The following is a 19,419-nucleotide window of genomic DNA, read 5'->3' as shown; positions in this document are numbered from 1 at the left end:
CAAATGTAAACTATTTAAAAAGCAGGGAAAACAGCATTTTTCTTCTGCATAGTAAAGTTTCAAAGCTGTATGTCAATGTTCAGTTGTAAACTTTTGAAAGAACAACCATAACATTTTGTTCAGAGTTACGAACAACCTCTATTCCTGAGATGTTTGTAAATCTGAGGTTCTACTGTATTTTATAATTAAAATAATAATAATGACCATCTTGGGAAGGAATGTGTGGAAGAAATAAAGGTGCTGGGATCTCAAATGGTTTGAATTTGTACAAACAAAAATTAATCAGGTTCAAAGCTCTAATGATGTGTGACGACTGCAGTGGGCACCCATTGTTTTTTTTTAAATGTAATGCAGGACAGTTAGACCCAGATCCTCAAAAGGATTTAGGCTCCTAACTTCCATTCTAATCTTTATTGTTATTGGCCATTGCTCAATTGGTGAAAGGGGGACGGGAAAAGGTTTGTCCATTTGCTGTCTCTGCACATTCCAAATCCTAGGATCTGATATTGGCCTCTTGTAGTAGATGTAACCATAGTTTCTAGTAAGCAGCTAACTACCTTCCTACAACTATGTTTTTTGGTGTAAGTACAATTTTGGACACACTTTTGCTAATACAGATACAGGGAGGGTTTGCAGTGCAACCCTACCCTTTAGTTTAAGTGTCCACACTGATTCTAAGAAAGGGCAGTAAGGCAAAATCTAAAGTGGGCTGGGAGCCATGTTATTCAGACTATTTTGTAATGCAATTTAAAATCAGTTCAAGCTAATTCGGTTTAAACTGTGTTAGACTGGCCAGCACGAACAAGCCAAAAGCATGTCTAAACTTAGTTTAGAAGCTGTGTTCTAGCCCAGATTTCTACCTAAGCTAGAACAGTTTCTAAATTCATTTTTTAACTTCTCAACACTGGCTGACTTGACTAAACTGTGTTTAAAGGAACACTCTTATACTAAAATGTATTTTTAGGAAGCACATTTCCTTATGTATTGTCACAGGGTAGCTGGCCCCTTTAAGGGGAGTCAGAGCTCAGTCTACCTATAACTGACATCTTTAAGGAGAATGAGCCAATCTTGGCCCACCTGCCAATTAACTGCCTAGGTGGGTGGTTGGAAGCTAATTTTTCTAATGAGCAACTGGAGCTGATGAATGGCTACCAGAGTGCAGGTGAAGGGTACTCCTCCAGAGAGTGAAGGCTTCTAAGGAAAGGAAGTGCTTAGATAGCTGCAGGAAGTCTAGTTTGTGGGGAGCTATGGGTTGTAGGCTGTCTGGAGAAGAGCTGTAGTTGGTAGGATGGTCCTGGCTCCAGTGAAGGAATCAGTGTTGAGAGAGAGTCTAGGTGTGGGAAAGGGTGCTATTTGCTATGGGGGTGGGGAGTTACTCCTTGACTTTTCCTAGGTCTCTGTGTTCTCTCATGTCTTCCACTTCTTGCTTGTCCTTCTTTCTGCCTGAAGACTTTGGATGTGCTCATTAGAAAGATAAACTTTGCCTCCCCCAGAATCGTTCTTAAATGATGCACTTGATGTGGGATTAGCCTGAGACTGAGCTGGAGGCTGCCTCCTAGTAAAGATGCCTGGAAGAAGATCTTTATTTGTTGTGTGGTTTGTTAATATCTGAGAGTCTCAGAAGTGGGGGTGGGTTTGGTTGACGTGTAAAAGTCTTGGCTAACTTTATTGATAACTGAGTTGGGGAAACTATGGTAGAGTATCCATAGTGCTGGAAGGATGTTTGTGTTGGAGGGAAGGGGGTGGATGGCCTGTGCCCTTTGTACATACTTTAGATCAAGACCTGAATCAGTTTAAATGACTGACTTTTTACTACTTTTATGCTGTTTTCATGAAGAAAAATACCAGATCATCTACATGGGAAGTAGACTAGCTGGAATAACGCTTGTTTCTAGTGAGTTTGTAGTGCTGGAGACCCTGAACTACTGCTGGTGCTAAAGGGGGATGGTTATTTGTTTAAAGAAAACTTCCATTGGAAAAACTCTCATGATGGAGCCCGATGTTTTGTGCTTGTTTGGGTAAAACCAGTCTTCAGCTGCTATACTGATGAATATAAATCTTTAGATGGTTTCAGGCAGGAGACAAGTTCATTGGTGATAAATTCGCATACCCAAAAACCCTGCACCACAGCTGACAATATGTATTTCTTCAAAGACTAACTGGCTGCACGTTCAGCTAAACAAAGCTAGGAAGGCCATTTCCAATCTGGTGACTGTGGTAATGATGCACAAACATTGACCAGTTTCTGTTGGCTTTATGTGTATGGCTTTAAAAACCCAAATGCCTATGTTTTGGTCCAAATTGGACCAGTCACATATTTTAAACTGAATTAACCTGAGCAGGTTCCTCAGCTAAAACTACCATCGAAGTCTGACTGTAAAGTATACTTTTAAAATTGCTTTGAGAATTAAGTGCCTGGTGCAGATGGGCTAAACTTTGGCTGAATTTCTATTGCCATTAATCAGGCATTAAGTGCTGATCTCACCTCTTTCTGTGGCTTTGTCTATGCAGTGAAAACTCAAATTTCCTCCTAATACTAGCAGCTTGTGTGAAACCTTGTGTAGACAGGTTGCTGCTGCTGACATTTAATAAGTCAACTAATCTTACTTGGAGCAAATCTGTATGAGAGATACCTCTTAATTGTACATTAGATCAACAGAAAGTGTGTCCATCTTCCCATGTCTCTGAAAAGTAATAAGGCTCACACTTGGCATTTTTTCTAAGTCTTTACTTCTCTTTTACAGGTATGGTGCAGAAGAATGTTAAAGCAGCAACAGGTAAGCATGCTACTAAGGAATCACTGATCCTTGAATTTGCACACACAATGCAGAAAGTATGACTGGAACCATGGCGAGCAGTAATCACAGAACTCAGTAAAATTCTAGTCCATGAATAACCTGTTACTTTTCATAGGCCTTAAGCAAAGGTGGTACGGTTCCAGCCTACATTGGCAGCACTCATATCAAAGTAGCTGATGTAGATTCTGAAAAAGAAGAGAGAGGCTGAGAACAGAGCCTGCAAAACTTCTGGGTTTCACTTAATGAAACTAACATATTTACAGTGTCAAATATCCCTGTAATCCTGAAGCATTCTCCAGATTTTACTATCTGAATTACATGCTCTATAAACTGTCAAGCATCTGCAAAAGCTTAATATATTCTCCTTATCTTCCTGTCAATTTGTACATATCATTTCAACTTACCTTTAAAATTATTTACTCTTAAATAAACAGACATTGTCTTGTCTCTCTGGGCCTACGTACAAGAAGAGCAACAGAAATGCTGCTTTTCTTTTGTAAAAATTCTGATGGAAAGAGGTTTAAAAAAAAATTCCTCTGCTGTTTGTTTGCATCCCAGATCCTGCACTGAAAATGCAAGTGCATGAGAACCGGAAAGTGAAATTAATAAGAACTAGCAAGTGATACTGACTAGTACAATGTTGCATTCTGGAAGAGGAGATGTGAAAAGCAAACAGAAGTAGTGGAAAGTTACTTACGTTTTTCAAACCTTTTATTTTTTAAAAATATGGCTTCTAAACTGACAGGATTTCAACTTTTTCTTCAGTTTCTGTTCTCGTAGAATTAATTTTGTTCTCTAGTAGTCAGGTTGTTGTATCTAATCAGTTGGCCATGGTCACATACTAGCTGAACGTGAAATGTTCAGCACCAGAACCTCCTACCATTTGTGCTAAAGGGTTATCCCCTTCCTATTATGACAATTGGCAATACAGAGTTTAAATACTTTTTACTGTCTTCAAGTTGTTTAAAAAGTGTAATGCAAAGAGCTATGTGTTTTGGGGTTAGTAGTTAACAGATGTGGAGACCCCAAATCAGGCACACCGTAGTACAGGCTCACCTGTCTGCAGGTATTTTCAGATGTTTGTTCAGAAGATCACACAGCAGCTTGGAATAGTCCTTGTTCTCCTGCTCTCCTATCTTGCCAATGCTGTAGAGAAAGCACATGGCGCAGGGGTCTTTGGAGCCATGGAAGGACAGCAACTGATCAGTAGAGATCTGTAGTGCTAGATACTGTGAGAAGAAAATTGCTTTTCTTTGTCATTGTTGTGGAGATTTTTCAAAGGCACAAATTACACTTGGGTGCCTAAATCCCATTGACTGTTAACTGCAGTTTGTACTGCAATACCAGTTTGTGCTTTGGAATTCTCCCTTGTATACAAATATTTTTTAACCCTAACTTGTTGTTACATTCTTGGGTGCATTCAATACTAGTGAGGAGTTGCCACCCCTTGACCTGTAACCTCAAGTGCCTCACAGTGCCTTGCCACTGTGGCTCCTCTGCCTGGGTCACCCACCCAAAGCAACAAGTATGTGCTGTCTATATAATGGGCAACCCTGGTCCAATGCTTTTGGATCCCGGAGTCTGCGGGCAATCCCACAGATTTCCACTGGCTTCTACCAGCCTTAGTTAACAACTGGTATGATGACTCCACACACTCATAGCCCTGAATTTTCCCAAAAATCCATTTTGATTGTTCCAGGACTGGATATGTCAGAGGGATATTAAGGTTTGCTGGCCTTCTAAGGAGTCAATATCTAACAGCTGGCTACTTTAACTGGAGTTACCAAACTGTTCAGTTTAAATACAGCAGTAGATTTTTTAGATTGTTTATAAGCTTGTTTTATTTTGAAAGATATGATTTTAAATGAATTCAAATACGAGTTAGCAATGGTTACCTGCAAATAAAAGTGAAACCACCCATCTAAAATTTAATCTAGCAAATTTTGGTTCAAGGCTTTGTTTAAGACTTTCTCACCCCTGGTTTTCCATTAAGAGGGTGACTGACTCTTCCTTCATCAGGATCTCGCCCTGATGCCCAAAGGTGTTTAGGTGAAAGAACTTGGGGTTCTCTATATAGTCTAAGGAAGCCTCAAAGTGGATTATTCTGAAGGATTTCCTGCTCCTCCCCCTGCAAGTAAAGCTCATTTGAACTGTGAGGTAGGTGACAGAGCATGGAGCTTCCTTCACGACCAGACTCCTCATTTTCCCCACTCATTGGCAGGAAACAGAATAACTTGAATTTCAGCAATCTCCTCCCTCTGCTGTCTTGAGGATCCTGTTAATTAATTATATGTAAATTGAGGTAGACACATGTTACTCTGGTTAGGATAGGCCTGTTTAACAGCTTTTGCCTACCTAAGCAGGGCTATCTGTTTTTGACCATATACTAATGACCTCACACAGGGGGACTTCATTACTTTCCATAAATATTGCTACACCCATTTCACCATGATATTAGTGACAAGTACATTTAGTTTTCAAATGATTCCTCAAAAGTGTACTTTGTACAAAGGTTATAATAGTGTGTAGGGTGTGACTACAGGGGGTACTTGTGACATTGCACTCCATATGTTTATGGAAATATGCGTATGAATGTGAATATAATGTAACGAATATGCTTTATGCAAAAGGTCTCTTGTAAGGTATCATTACAAAGCTTATAATCTACTGTGTTCATCTATTTGTATGTATCATTCTTGTATCTACAACTAGAAATATGAAGTATTACTCTGAGGTCCTATTGTAGTAATGTAAAGTGTGGGCGATTAATGGTGGTCTAGAATCTTGATGGCTCCCATTGACTAGGACAATTGGTTGTAAATGGCTCTGTTTACTTGCAAGCCTGTGTTTGTAGGAGTCAGGCTGAGAAGAATGGAGGCTTGGGGGTCTCATTGGACATGTGACCATGTCACCTGGTACTGGAATCCATCTTAAACCTGGTGCTTTTCCATGTAGAAAGAGGGGTGGGGACCCAGAGAGACAAGATTCCCACCTTGTGCCAAAGCTATAAGAGAGGGTGGAACAGAACAAAGGGGGCTGCTAGTCATGAGCAATCCCCTAGTTACCACCTGAGCTGGAACTAACAAGGACTATACCAGGGAGAGGATTGGGCCCAGACTAGGAAGGAGTCTCTTCTGTGGAAAGAAGCTTATTGGAACATTTGAGGGTGAAATTTACCTGTAAGCGGTTTCTTAATATATTAGGCTTAGACTTGCCAGTTTTTGTTTTTATTTTGCTTGGTGACTTGCTTGTTCTGTCTGTTATTACTTGAAACAACTTAAATCTTACTTTTTATATGTAATAAAATCACATTTGATTAATACCTGGGGGAGCAATCACTTACTCTAGGTTAAACAGCTGTGCATATCTCTGTATCAGTGTTAGAGTGTGGACAATTTGCATTTACTCTGTATAAAGCTTTATACAGAGCAAAACGGATTTCTTTGGGGTTTGGATCGCATTCAGGGTTGGGTGTTGGAGACAGGAGTACTTGCTGAGCTGTTTGCAGTTAAGTCTGCAGCTTTGGGGGTGTGGTTCAGTATCTGTGTTGCAGCAGGCTAATGTGTCTGGCTCAACAAGACAGGGTTCTGGAGTCCCAAGCTGGTAAAGAGAAAGGGCTCAGAGGTAATGTCAGCCCATCAGGTGACAGTCCCAAGGGGGTCTCTGTGCCTAAACCCATCACAATGCTTTTGGTCACATGTGCCATACAAAACTTCTAAAGATAGTGCTGCTAATCACCCAACTGGACAGTTATTAATGAGCTAGGGATGCTTCTAGCATTTGGGCTGGGTGATGCTACCTTCATCACTCATCAATTTGTAGAACTCTTTTCTTAAAAAGCACTACACTAAGGCTGTGTAGTGCACTTCAGCATTTGGTGCATTGCAGCTGTGCAGCAGTTGTTGTCCTTGCCAGTATTAAGTTGTAGGAGATAGCTTAGCTCTTCTTCCTCTGCACCTACATATACCTCTCCCTAAAGAATACACAGCAAGGTGGGATGGTTTTTGATTAAATGTTAGAATCATCAGGATTAGTTTCCCTAATAGAGGGAAATAGGTGGCACTAAGTTCTGCCATTTTGCCTCTAAGGAGCAGGTGTCCATGAGACCAGCCATGAGACCAGCCATGAAAATAACCCCTTGGTAACAAGAATTAGGGAAGGAGGGAGAGTGCCAGTTATTTACACACACTCGGATACAGCATCAGTATAGTGGGAGGTTAGAAAGGGGGAATTAGTCAAATGATTTCAACTGCTTAAATATAAAAAGGAGCTGAGCTCCCTTGTGCATACGGGTGATACTATGGGAGGACTATTGTCAAACAGGCATGCTTAGAGAGGAGGGTCAATGGTGCTTATATTAGCACTTCAATTCACACTTTCATTTTATTCAGATGACAGTCACTCAGGTGCAGAGAGGCAACACAAAGCTAGTGCACCACTTAAACCCTCAGAATAGGGTTTAAATCCAATTTATGTGGTACAGAGCCTCTACAGTGGGATGAGTTTCCGGAGGGATTTTCAAAAATGCTTTATGGTCAATTTTCCTCCTATTCAATGTAATGGGAGCAGTGCCAGATGGACTGATACTAAGTACTTCTGAAAATCCCACCTGTAGCCTCCTAAGTGGAAACTTGAGCACGGAAGTGTGGGCTGTGGATGTCTCACTTAAGCACACATTTGTAAGATGGATTCCTGGCATGTTATGGTGCTGATAACCCTCTCAAGAGACATGGAAATCCCTGTGTCAAGGCCTCCATTTTATTCCTAAACTTTTACTCTGAAACACAGAAGGCACAGACTCTCTTCTCATGCTTTCTCCATGATGCCAACAGCAGCAGACTACAAAGTGAAGCAGGTGGAATGATGGGGTTAATTGATTTATACCCTCCCCTACCAAAAATAATAAATTAGTGCACATCACTTGAGACTAGAATGCACCATTCTAAAGACTTTTTGCTGTTGGGGGAAGCCTCAATATGTTATCTGACATACATACATTGGAACTGTTCTCAAAAAGTCACTAAGGGGCAGATTTCAAAAGGCATTTGGGTACCTAATGATGCAGTTAGGCATCTAATGTGATTTTTCTAAAGTGTCCAGGGCCCCAATCCACAAAGGTGTTTTGTTCCCTAACCTGCATTGAAATCCATGGGATTTAGGTGCATAAATACATTTGAACCTCTGGGTATAGGTGCCTACCTCCCATGTCCCCTAACCTGCAATCTGTTCCTTTTGTTTCCTGTTTCTGCATCAAATTCAAATACCTCATTTTGCCTTTAAAGGTGCTGCTCCTGCCTACATCTCAACCCTTGTTTCTGCCACTATGTACGGAATTGAATTGCTATCATCAGGGCCGGCCCCCAGCGCGCCAAGCGCGTGCTTGGGGCGGCATGCCGTGGGGGGCACTCTGCCTGTCGCCGTGAGGGCGGCAGGCGGCTCTGGTGGACCTCCTGCAGACGTGCCTGCGGAGGGTCCGCTGGTCCTGTGGCTCCGGTGGACCTCCCGCAGGCAAGCCTGCGGATGCTCCACCAGAGCCGTGGGACCAGCGGACCCTCCGCAGGTACGTCTGCAGGAGGTCCACCGGAGCTGCGGGACCAGCGACCGCCAGAGCGCCCTCCGGGGCGTGCCGCCGTGCTTGGGGCGGCGAAATTGCTAGAGCCGCCCCTGGCTATCATGAAAGGCTTCTGAAAGTGCATCATTCACTAACAGCCACAGAGAGCTAAAGCTTTGTTATTTTTATAAAATAAAGATGTTTATTAAAAAGAATAAGGAAACATTAAAGCTTCAGTTAAATGTTATTTCCTTTTATTTATATACTCCAATGCCCACCCATTCTCTTTTAAATTCAGCACATAGACAGGGCTGGTTCTAGGCACCAGCAAATCAAGCACATGCTTGGGGCAGCACATTTTCAGGGGCAGCATTCCAGCCATCTTTTTTTGTTTTGTTTTTGTTTTGTTTCAGGCAGCAAAAGCCTAGAGCCAGCCCGGGCAGCAGCAGCACGTTGTGCGCAGGGGTGCCCTGGAGCTGCTGCAGTTCGTGCTGTGGGGGAGCTGCGCCCACACCTTGTGGCTGGGCTGGGCAGGCTTTGAGCGGGGGACATTCGGGCTGGGGGCCACCCCGCAGGGCACACAGAGCTGCCTGCAGGTGTCGCAGGGCAGCTGCCCCCCAGTACCACAGCTGGGGCTGGGCGAAGTGGCCTGAGCTGCCCAGGGACTGCGGCAGGGCGGCCAGCAGCAGCAGGGTCATAGAGGGCGGGGCGCTGCCATGCGGGGCCTGCGTCCCACTCTCCGGGGCTTCACTCCCTCTGGGGTTGCCCTGCCCCGGTTCCTCAGCCTCCTGCCAGGGCAGTCCCCCAGCTCTGCCCTCCTAGGTCCCAGCTGGTCCTGGAGGCGGGAGCCCTGGCTGGAGGGTCCCTGGGCTGAGGCACGGCCTGGGAGCCCCACTGCTTACCCCGACCCTGCCAGTGCCAGACCAGCTGGGGGCGACGGGGGAGTGGGCAGAGTCAGCACTGGTGGGGTGAAGAGCCCAGCACTGGGGCAGCAGGGGGTGCGGGTTGGGGGGGCAGCCAAAATTTTTTTTGCTGGGGCGGCAAAAAACCTAGAGCCGACCCCGCACATAGAGGAATTGACCTGAGAACATATGTTCTCCTTACACACTTGTTTTTTTGATTCTGCAATCAAACTGATAAAACTACTAAGGAAGGGAAGATGCCCTCAGTTTCTCTTTCGGGTGTAAAATTGAAAGCTTAATTATGGCCAATTACATACCAAGTTTGTTAATTTTTTTCATTTCTGATCATAAAACCAGAAACATCAAGGTTGTTTCTCTAATATGTCTGTGCAGGAACAATAGCTCCCAGTGAGCAAAGAGTTAACAAGTGATCTTCCTCATCCCCTTGCACAGGAGCTCAATAGAAGTGTGGCTACTTGGGAGACTGGGGAGTAAAATGTCATGAGGGTGATCAAGATCTATGCACAGGGCTCCTGGGGTAGCTTGAAACTCAGCCTGGAAGCTGTTATTTTGTAATTTAACTTATTTTTTTCTTATGAATATCTCGTGAGGTAGAGAGTTTGACTCAGTAGAACAACATGCAGTCAGTCTGCATTCTGCCAATTCATAGCAGCAGAGTAAATAGTGTGCCCTGATACTCTATTGACTCAAAAGGATGTTCCTAGGGAATCACATTGCAGTTTTGAGGATGCAAATTCTCATTCTATTTAATGGACTTCTAGCTAGAGTAGTGGGGAAGAGAATCTACAGAGAAAATATTATAAGAGTGACCATTGCTGTGTACTCTGGTTTAAGCAATAGGAATGGAGAAGAAAGGATTGGCTTTAGTGATGATACAGAAGGGAAAGTGGCAGGAGTTACCAAAAGCCTGAATGTGGAAGAAAGCTAAGAGAACTTGAAAATTATACTGACAGTAGGACCTTAGGAGATGGAGAGAAAAGGGTTCTCAATTGTAAGAGAAAAGGGCAAGGTCTGGGAGGAAAATATAAGTAGTTTGAGATATAGTAAGCAAATTAATTCCCAGTGTAATGTCATTGACTTTCCTGGATTTACACCTGGCATGAATTTGGCTCACTGAATTGACTCAACTGTGCCATCAGAGAGTGAAGCTAATATTTAAGTATTTCCAATGGTACTGTGGTAGCTAGTCATGAGATTGGCTTGTTCAATTGGTTTTAAAAAGAACTGAGTCTTAGAAAGGAAAGTGAGACTAGTGGAAAATGAGCTACAGGTAGGAATTAGTCCATCACAGCAGAAGGTCCCACACCTGGTGACTATTGGTAACTTAATTACAAATGAAGTGTTAGAATGCTCAATTTCAATTACTAGTATTAAAATCCTGGTCAAGAACACCCCTAACACACTACCACAATGGGTGGTGTAGCAAGCTCTGGCATCTTTCTTCTATTGTTTGAAGATATCTTCCTAGAATGGAATAGGGAATCCAATTTTCTAAAAAGCTCCTCTGCTAATGAAAAGGTGTCAGTGTGGTACAGTACTTGACCAAGCTGTGTATTATTCATGAAAGCTGCTGCTGCTTTAGGGACTGGAGAGGGTAGATCATGTTTTAAAATTATTTTATTAAATTATGGAAATGTTTTACACCTTTCACTTCCATATTAATATGGATGATAGTGCCACCAATTAGTTTTGAGTGATGAATTGTGACGAATACAGTCTACTCTGACCTGAAAAAGTTGAGAATGTCACCAACCAGTTTTGTAGCCATTTCTTTAAATTCAATAAACAGGCAACTTGTGCCTTGCTTTTCATATAAACTTCTTTAAAAGTCTTTCAGTAAACATCTGATGTAATTCCCAGCAGCTTTTTGGTGTTAGTGAAGAAAACAGATCTTTGCAAAGCTCTTGGGAGCAATAGCTGTTTAAAAGTGGACTTTTAGTACCTTGATGTTGATACTGCAGTCATGGATCTTTGTGTGCTAAAAAGTCCCCATGGGTTTGGTAATGAGGCAGGCAGAGAGTAGTTTGGTACTGGGTACTCCAATCACTTCTATTAGGACATGACCAGAAAGCTTGTAATGAGACACTCGGTGCTCTTTTTTTACCTTCACTAAAACTTGAACAATGATTGCCTTTTATGACTTGTACTTACTATCTAGCAGGTCAGCTTTGGTTGGAGGCAGCAAGAATGTATATGCTAGTGTCTCCTTGTTTCTGTTACTGCTTGATGGTGCTTCCAAAGAAGCTGTGTTTATGCAAGATTCTTGCATAATTACCAAGGGTTTGGCAGATTCTCCATCCCTAGCACTTTTAAAATCAAGGTTGGATTTCTTTTTTAAAAAGATCATTCATTTTGAACTAGAGCATATTTTGGGAAAGTTCTAGCACCTATGTTATATGGGATGTCAAACTAGATAATCAGAGTGGTCCCTTCTGGTCTTGCAGTCTTAAGAATCTATGCAAAGCAGAAGCTTGATGGACTGTGTTATTTGATACTAACAACAATGGTTAAAAAGTTGAGCAGGTCAGATAGAGACATATCTGTGAATAATTGAGACATTGCCCAACTTCGCAGCAAATATTATTTACTATGAATTCAAACATCAGTAGTAAAAACTTACGCAGCACGGATTCTAACTGTAAAACTTCCTATTGAATGTTGTAAGCATATACTTCACCTCTATTCCTCTCCCCCCGCAGTGGCTGCCTATCAGTGAAGCACAGCAATTAAACGATTAGTCCTTACCCAACCCAACCTTATAACCCCGACCTCTGATTCCTAAACACTGCTGTTTCACATGGAGACACCTGAGACGGAAGCTGGCTGTACTGCATTGGACAGCAGGCATTTATTTCCTTTTCCACATTGAAAATAGTTTTGGTTTTTCTAAGTGTTCAGTATAAAGAAGAGCTGTTTCTGGAAAGAGGAGCATGTTTATACAAAAAGCAGTTTTGCATTACTATTTCAGTTGTGTTTGAATAACAATTCTTCTCCCTCACCATTCAGTTTCTGCTTCCATCTGCCTTCACACCACATTTGAGATTTCAGTATGTGGCTATGGAAAGCCACATCTCATTAAGAGGCACTGGCTGAGATATTAAAGTTGATTCTTCTCTAAACGTGACCTCCTATGTAGAGCTGGGCAGAAAATGCCATCTCCATCACGACCCCGTGAAAAATTGTTTTTTTTGGTCAAAAAATTAAAAATGTCAGTTTCTGATGAAAAATCAAGATCTTCCGTATAAAACAGACATTTTCCATGGCAATTCAGTTAGTTGAAACTCCAATTTTTCATTTAAAATAATTTTTGATGAAAATTTTCAACCAGCCTTAATTCTATGGTCTCATGTTCATTGTATCTCTCTGATTGCATGTAAAATTGTCAGCCTGCAAACAAAAAGTTGTCTTTTCTAACTGCCAGCAGTGCAAACTCAGCCAGAGACTTGGGTCCTGAAACTCAGGCTGGGTTCGTTCGTTCTTGTACGTTATCACCAGAAATAAAGACACTAGAGGCCAGGGTTTAGTACCTTATTGACACCTCTGCAAATCCATCATCTTTTAGTGTGGTTGCACATGAGAAATGGAAATCAGAATATGAAGGCAATAGGATTGCATTTGTGTAATTGAGGGCAGCATTTGACTTGCAATATCTTAGTGCTGGGATGTGTGAGAAGAAGAGAGCTCAGCTTGATGCTAAGTCCAAGTTGAGTTTGCTGGGCTGTTAGTTGGAAAAATGATTGAATTTAGCAAATCTCACATGGAGTCACACACAGTGAATATTAGCCCCATTTATACCATTGATACAAAGTCACTTTTCACAGAAAAGCTACACTTCAATCCGAAAGCTGACACTTACCATGTTTACCTATTTATATTTAGATCATATTTCTTATTTCCCCATCTTGTTTTGACAAGACTGAAATAAATGTCTTACCCCTCTTCCAAAAATGTTAAAAGGATGTTCGCATGTTCTAAGAAACATTAGATGCTGTTTTTCCTGCTCAGATAACTGAAAAATGGCAAATCTAAAGTTTTAAAAAGAAACCATGGACTTACTCCTCAAAAGTGGAAAAATTTCTCTGAAAATATTGGCTTAAATCTAGCTCTGATGTACAACAGGTTCAGCTCCATGTTTGCACCCACTTACACCACAACTGATTTTGGTCTTCTTGGTTTAGAAATAATAGATGTGTTTTGAAAATATTGCTGGAAAATCACATTCAGAAAGTACATTGATACATTCAGAAAATTGCAGTGAGTATGCACTGGGAACTTCACACAATGGGCTGCATTCTAGATTTACACTGGGCTGACAGATCTGAATAATTCCTATCAAGCCAAGATGAGAATCTAGCCCATTGAAACAAATATTACATTTATTTCAATTGTCATCCTGTATACATGGAAAGATTCACATAAAGACACTGGGCCAAATCCAGAATTAGTATTAGTAGGGACAATTCTGTTGACTTAAACTGATATGCCACTGTTGATCTGAATTGCACATTGGAGTCCATTTATTTTAATTTGCAGTCAGTCCATTTTTCTTTATTTAAACACAATTTCAATGCAAAATTCCATGTCAGTGCAACATAATGGTTGAATATTTAATGCCAAAAAGTCAGGAAAGTCCATGTCAGAACTGGGACTACAATTCAGATCTCAGGACTTTATATGCAGTATGTATATTAGTTGTAGAAAAACCTACATTAAAAGGGAATTTGAACACAAAGTCAGGAAGTTGTTATGGTTTCCACATCAAGTGAATTATTCGCTTTTCTTATGAGTCATCTTAAGTGTTATACACAGGCTGTTCAGGCCTGGAATTGTTTTAGGTAGGAGAGAGAGAGTGTGTGTGTGCGTGTGCAAATGGAAGGTTCTAAATACTGTTACATTTTTTAGGAATTCAGTGAAGTAACAATAGATGTCTTAATAAAAAAAAAAACATATGGAAATACCTTAGCGTATACAACATTGTGCCTAGATTATAAATACAGTAATTGTTTGAACCTTTCTGCTTACCTGTGCCGGTTTGCCCAGTGCTTTTGGTAGTTGCTGGGTGAGCTCTTCTATCAAGCAATCTGGCACATTATCCTTGCTCACATTTGTGTTAATAATGAATTTAGGCATCTTTTGATTACAAAAGCCTTTTTCTAGCCTTTGTTAAAATCCTCACTGAAGCTACTAATCCCTATGCTGTTTCACAGTATGCCTGTTATGCTGCTCACTCTGCTATAAAAAGCCCCACAAATGCATAATAATTAATTAGGATCTCCTGATAGTCAGCAGTTTCCACCCCACCAGCAGTTCCCTCAGGCTCACCTGTTGGGGTTAGTAGAGAGGAAAGAGGCCGGCTAAACCATCTGCTGGACTTTATGTTAATGCAAGTAGGAACTGTAAATATATTACAGTGGGGAAAATGTGTATTTTTCACTCATAACAAACACAGATTTTGTTTAAAGTTTAAACAATAATTCATTTTTGGATATAGGCCAAGCATGAAAAATACTTAAAAAATGAATGTTTCAGAAAGTTACAAGTGTCTGAGAATAGGGGACTATAATGGGAACTGTTTTGCGATGTTAAGTATAACAACAAATGTAGAAACTTTCCATAACTGTGGGTTCTGGGAGCACTTTACATGAATAGAATACAAGAAAATAGCAAATGCTCCTTGTGTTATGTGGGCCTGGCCAAAGTCAATGGAAAGACTCCTATTAACATCAATGGATTTTAGATCTGGCCTTATGACTTTCTCTTTCAACAATGCAACATTTGCTAATCTTAAAGAAAAGGACTAGTCCCTGAGTTCTTGTTCTTCATGCCATATGCTACAAGTGGTCCCATGCAATCAATAGGATGAGAAATCAATGGGAATTCTCATAGTGTAAGGTACTACACAGATGAATGTGGGTGGAAAAATTGGGCCAGTGTGACTTTTGTCCCTAACGAGGATTGCTGTCCACCCGAATGTTCCTCAATAAGGTTATTTAGGGGACTGATGGGGAGGGGGAGAGGGTGTGTGGGTGGGAGGGCATTTGAGGTGAAGTGTGTGTGTGTGGGGGGGGGGTTTAGGATAGAAGGCAGGTTTTGGGGGCCCAGTAGGAGAAAAATGGAATGAATTCTTCCCTGAGGAGAAATAATAAGAGTAATGGTGGATCTAGGCCCCTGTAGCCCCTCTGGGCACAAAGGGCCCCCCATTGCCTTCAATCAGGGAGTAAGGCTTAGGGCCTGGAAATGCCAGCCCCCCCTGCATGTGTGTGGGGGGAGGACATACACTGTAGTTCCTCCTCATCCCATAGTTTTCTGACTGCTGGCACCCAAAAGGTTCCTCCTACTAGAGCAGTGGTGCTTGGTGCCTACTGGGAATCTTTGTGTTGGAGATCAGTAAATTGGCATGGTCTGAAGAAAGCCGGGAGGAGACTATCTGAAAGTGAATGGTATTAGTGCTGCTGTTCTTGGAGCTCCCGTGGGTTCTGCACTAGCTTGTTGATTCAGCAGCCCTCAATGTTGCTCATAACAAAAGACCACAGGCAAAGGTTCAGCCAGATTTATTTTTGACAAGGCACGGTCCTAGTGACCAGCTCAATGGTTACAGGGTATTAACACATGTATGCCTGCAACAAGGTATTAGCTCGATCAACATGATGTCGTCCCCTAGGCCAATACAAAGATGCCCCTCCTTCCAATCTCCTTTCATACACTGATACAAACAAGTTATGTATTCCATTCCATATGTTAGCTACCCTCCTTGTACCTGCTAGTTCAATCCTCATCTATTATCCTCTCATTCCTTTATTATTTTACAAGGGGTCTGTGTGTTCCTGGACTACTCTCTAGGAATTTGTTGATGTAGTTACTTGAGAGTTCAGGGTGCTGTGTATCATCCTCTCAGGTCAGGAATGTGCTTACATGGGTAGCTGATACCTAGTGTGTTAGTATTCTGCCAAGGCCTACTTTGGTTCATACCTTTATTTATCCCTATGGCTGCAGCAAGGCCTACATTGGGGACCCTAGGCTGAGGCAAGGGAAAGAGGAGTGGGATGGGGAGGGGATGGAATGCAGCACTGGTGAATGGTCAAGCTGCCTCCTGAGGGGAGGCAATTAGTGATCTCCTTCCTGGACTGAGGCTCCACTTTGAGAGGAATAACCTGCACCATGGTCTACCTGGTGAGAGAGTGACTCTCCTGCTGGGCCATTTGGAACTGAGCCAGAGAGAGACATCTCTCCAGGCCACCTGGCCTGTGGCAAAGGAAAAGGTGGGGTTAAGGAAGCACCAGCGAAATGTCAAACTGCCTCCTGAGGGGTGGTCATTAATTCCCCCTCCCCCTCCTGGGATGAAGGACCTGCCTGAGGAAAGAGAACCTGCCCTCCTCCTCCCACCATGGGCTGTCTAGAACTGAGCTAGACAACTGCCCCTCCCTTCCCCCCCGCACCTCCAGGCTGCTGGGACTGAAGGGAGGGAAATGGTGGGGGGAAAGGGCAGCATGAGGCAAATCAATGACTTTCCACCTCATCGGGAGCAGCTAGTGACCTCTCCCAGAGCAGAGAAGTGCTCCCTCACCATGAGCTGCCTGCAGCTGGGAGAGGGTATCCTCCTAGTCACCACTGGGGAGCACGGCCCCCACATCTCACTATCCCCTCAGACTCTTCTCTGCTATTAATTGTGAGAAGATCCCTTACCTAATCGCACCTGAGGAGTTGGGGCCTAGTTGGGTGGCTGAGGGGACAGTGAGAGGATCACCCTCTCCTGTCCTCCCTGAGGAGCCTGGTCCCCTGAGAGCAAGCATCACAGGGCCCAGTCCTGAGCAGACTGCCTTGTCCTCAAGATTGCTGCAAGATGCCATGAGGCTGGATCAGATCGCTGGAGAGACTGTCACAATTGGGTTACATTTCAGGAGAATATCCTGCTTGGTGGGGGGTGGGACTGTGCCCCAGGTGGCAGTGGATTGTCAGAAGTATTCCAGGAGCCATTCCATATCAGGGTAGTCAGTCCCATGAATTATGGGGCATTCCTGGTCTTAAGGATCATAGAAATTTCAATTTCAATTACCCCAGCAGTTTTAGTTGGATATGTTATTCCTCACTTCTCCTCCTTTGTGTTCTCAGTCTAAGAAGAAAAAAATGTTGGAGGGACTTCTTCAAAGACCGCCTTTATCACAAATGTTGTTGTCTGACAAGAGAATACAGTTCTTATATTGTTTGTATAGCCATACATAATTACCTGCATCCATTCATCCTGAAGTGTAATAGATGATGCATGTGACAGGTTGGACCACAGAAACTCCTTTGGGACTGCCATCTGCTGTGCCTAGACTGCCTTTGAGCCTGTTTTCCCTGCCAGCTTGGGACTCCAGTGCCTTGCAGGGCTGATCCCAAAGATATATTTACTAGTGTACAGTGAAGCAATGAGGTTTCCATTACTTTCCTGAAAAGACTATTCCACAGTCCAATTGATTTAACTGTCAAGAAACTTTTCCTAATTTTCAGCCAGAATTTTTTTAATTTCATCCATAACTCTCATTTATACTTTCTTGTGTCTTCCTAAATAATTTCTTGTGATCTTTGTTGTTTTATAGCCTGTTATTCAAATACTTGTAAATTCTCTGTTGTGGTCATTTTAGCCAAGCTATATTGTATAGCTTATACATATTTAGTCTTTTAACATTTTTCCTCATGAGTCAATCCATTTAGCCCCTTAAGGGCTTTTTGTTTCTCTTTGCTGAAGTCCTATAATTTGCCAGTGTTTTGATACTGAGATGCTTAGAACTGAACAAAGTACTCCAGGTGTTGCATTAACCCAATCCAAAGAGGGAAAATGGTTTCCTTGCTGAGCAATATGATGCTTTGGTATGTAGCCATATATCTTAGTGCAAATTTATGCTTAATAACTTAATGATGCCTGGTATCCTTAGGTTTCTTTTATCCTTACTGCTCCCACTGATTTGTGTTTCACATTATTTTTCTGGACTGAGTGCCATTTTGTTTCCTTCACAAATTTCTAACCTTCCTACGTGAAGAGCTGAAGAACTGAGTTCTTAACTACACTCAATGGACAATCACTTGTAGATTTAGTACATATACAGTCTACTGCCTTTTGAAGATGTTAAATAACTTGGAAGCCGCTATCTATCCCTATGGTAATTCATTAGACATTTCACTTCAGTTGGGTATGCTGCCATTTATATTTACTCTTTTTAAGTTCAATAAATTCAGTTCATATGACAATATTCTAATCCAAGCCAATGTGAAGTAAGACTAAGATTTCATTAGAAGCTAAATCAAATACTTTACTAAAATACAAATACAACATTTAGTGTATTCACTTCATCCACTACCTTTATAATTCTATTGGAAAAGCAATTGTTTTTGATGAAATGTTGTTTTTCATTATTTCATTATCCTATAGATGTTTAAATGACTTTTTCCTTTTAATATTCCACTTATTTTTACTAGAGATAGAGGGAACCCTGCAAATCCGTGGATATCTGCTTTATATCCACAGATATCTGCATCTGCAGACCATTTTTGCACATGGCTGCGGATCCAAATTTTGTATCTGAGCAGGGCTCTAGAGACAGAAGTTAGACTTACTAGATAGTAATTGTCACGCCTCTTTTCTGGTTTGATGTCGGTACAACATTTGCTTTTTTCTGTCGTCTGTAAATTTATCCAATTTTTCCAGGACTTTCTATGATAATTTCACTTGTTTGGTAAACACACTAAATTAATTCCCTTGATGTGGGTCATCCAGTCTGGCTGAACTGTTTACAATGATGCTTTTTTAGCAAGCTTTTACCTCCTCTTTATCAATAGCTATTTTACAAGGTCTCCATTGCTTCCTAAACATCCAGTCTTGTTTTCTTTCTCAAGAAAAGAGACATGGATTCTCTGATCCCATTGACTTCAATGGGCTTTGAATCAGGGCCATAATCAACCTGAAATTTAGTCAACCAAAATAAATACATAAAAGTAATTTCAGGGACTTTATCCTCTTGAGTGCCCCACTCCCCCACTTATGGTTTTTATTTTTACAGTTCCATTTTTCTGTTTCTTGTAAAATCTTTCCTTTTGTTGCAATATGAAAGACCCACAGGAATAGGGGAAACTGATTAAGTATAGTCTTTGTGCTAGTGAATCCTGGTGC

At 41.8% G+C, this 19,419-nt stretch overlaps 1 protein-coding gene and 1 long non-coding RNA gene across 2 annotated transcripts in view; one reads left to right on the top strand and one right to left on the bottom strand.

Moving 5' to 3' along the window:
- Window positions 1–1,186: 1,186 nt before the first annotated feature.
- The window catches only part of LOC120385978, an 80,465-nt gene continuing 62,232 nt past the window's right edge, over window positions 1,187–19,419 (top strand). The window contains exons 1-2 of the long non-coding RNA XR_005589462.1: window positions 1,187–1,334; window positions 2,745–2,777. This is a non-coding gene — a long non-coding RNA (uncharacterized LOC120385978). The remainder of the gene's footprint in view (window positions 1,335–2,744; window positions 2,778–19,419) is intronic.
- On the bottom strand, window positions 2,713–14,487 carry LOC120385976 (macrophage migration inhibitory factor-like). Its single transcript, XM_039504619.1, has 3 exons — window positions 14,295–14,487; window positions 3,855–4,027; window positions 2,713–2,983 (listed from the first exon to the last, which is right to left on the bottom strand). The coding sequence occupies exons 1-3, from the start codon at window positions 14,400–14,402 to the stop codon at window positions 2,917–2,919; spliced, it is 348 nt and encodes a 115-aa protein (XP_039360553.1). The 5' UTR covers window positions 14,403–14,487; the 3' UTR covers window positions 2,713–2,916.

Source organism: Mauremys reevesii, linkage group 18 (assembly GCF_016161935.1).
Source record: "Mauremys reevesii isolate NIE-2019 linkage group 18, ASM1616193v1, whole genome shotgun sequence".
NCBI lineage: Eukaryota > Metazoa > Chordata > Testudines > Geoemydidae > Mauremys > Mauremys reevesii.
This window is presented reverse-complemented; position numbering and strand designations above follow the sequence as displayed.

Bases quoted from the DNA above. Each gene is read 5' to 3' on its own strand.
- LOC120385976 (XM_039504619.1), bottom strand. From the start codon at position 14,402: ATGCCTAAATTCATTATTAACACAAATGTGAGCAAGGATAATGTGCCA. The intron at 4,028-14,294 runs GTAAGCAGAAAG...TTCTTCTCACAG, and splicing joins CACTGGGCAAACCGGCACAG to TATCTAGCACTACAGATCTC. The intron at 2,984-3,854 runs GTGAGCCTGTAC...CTTCTTTTTCAG, and splicing joins CTGAAAATACCTGCAGACAG to AATCTACATCAGCTACTTTG.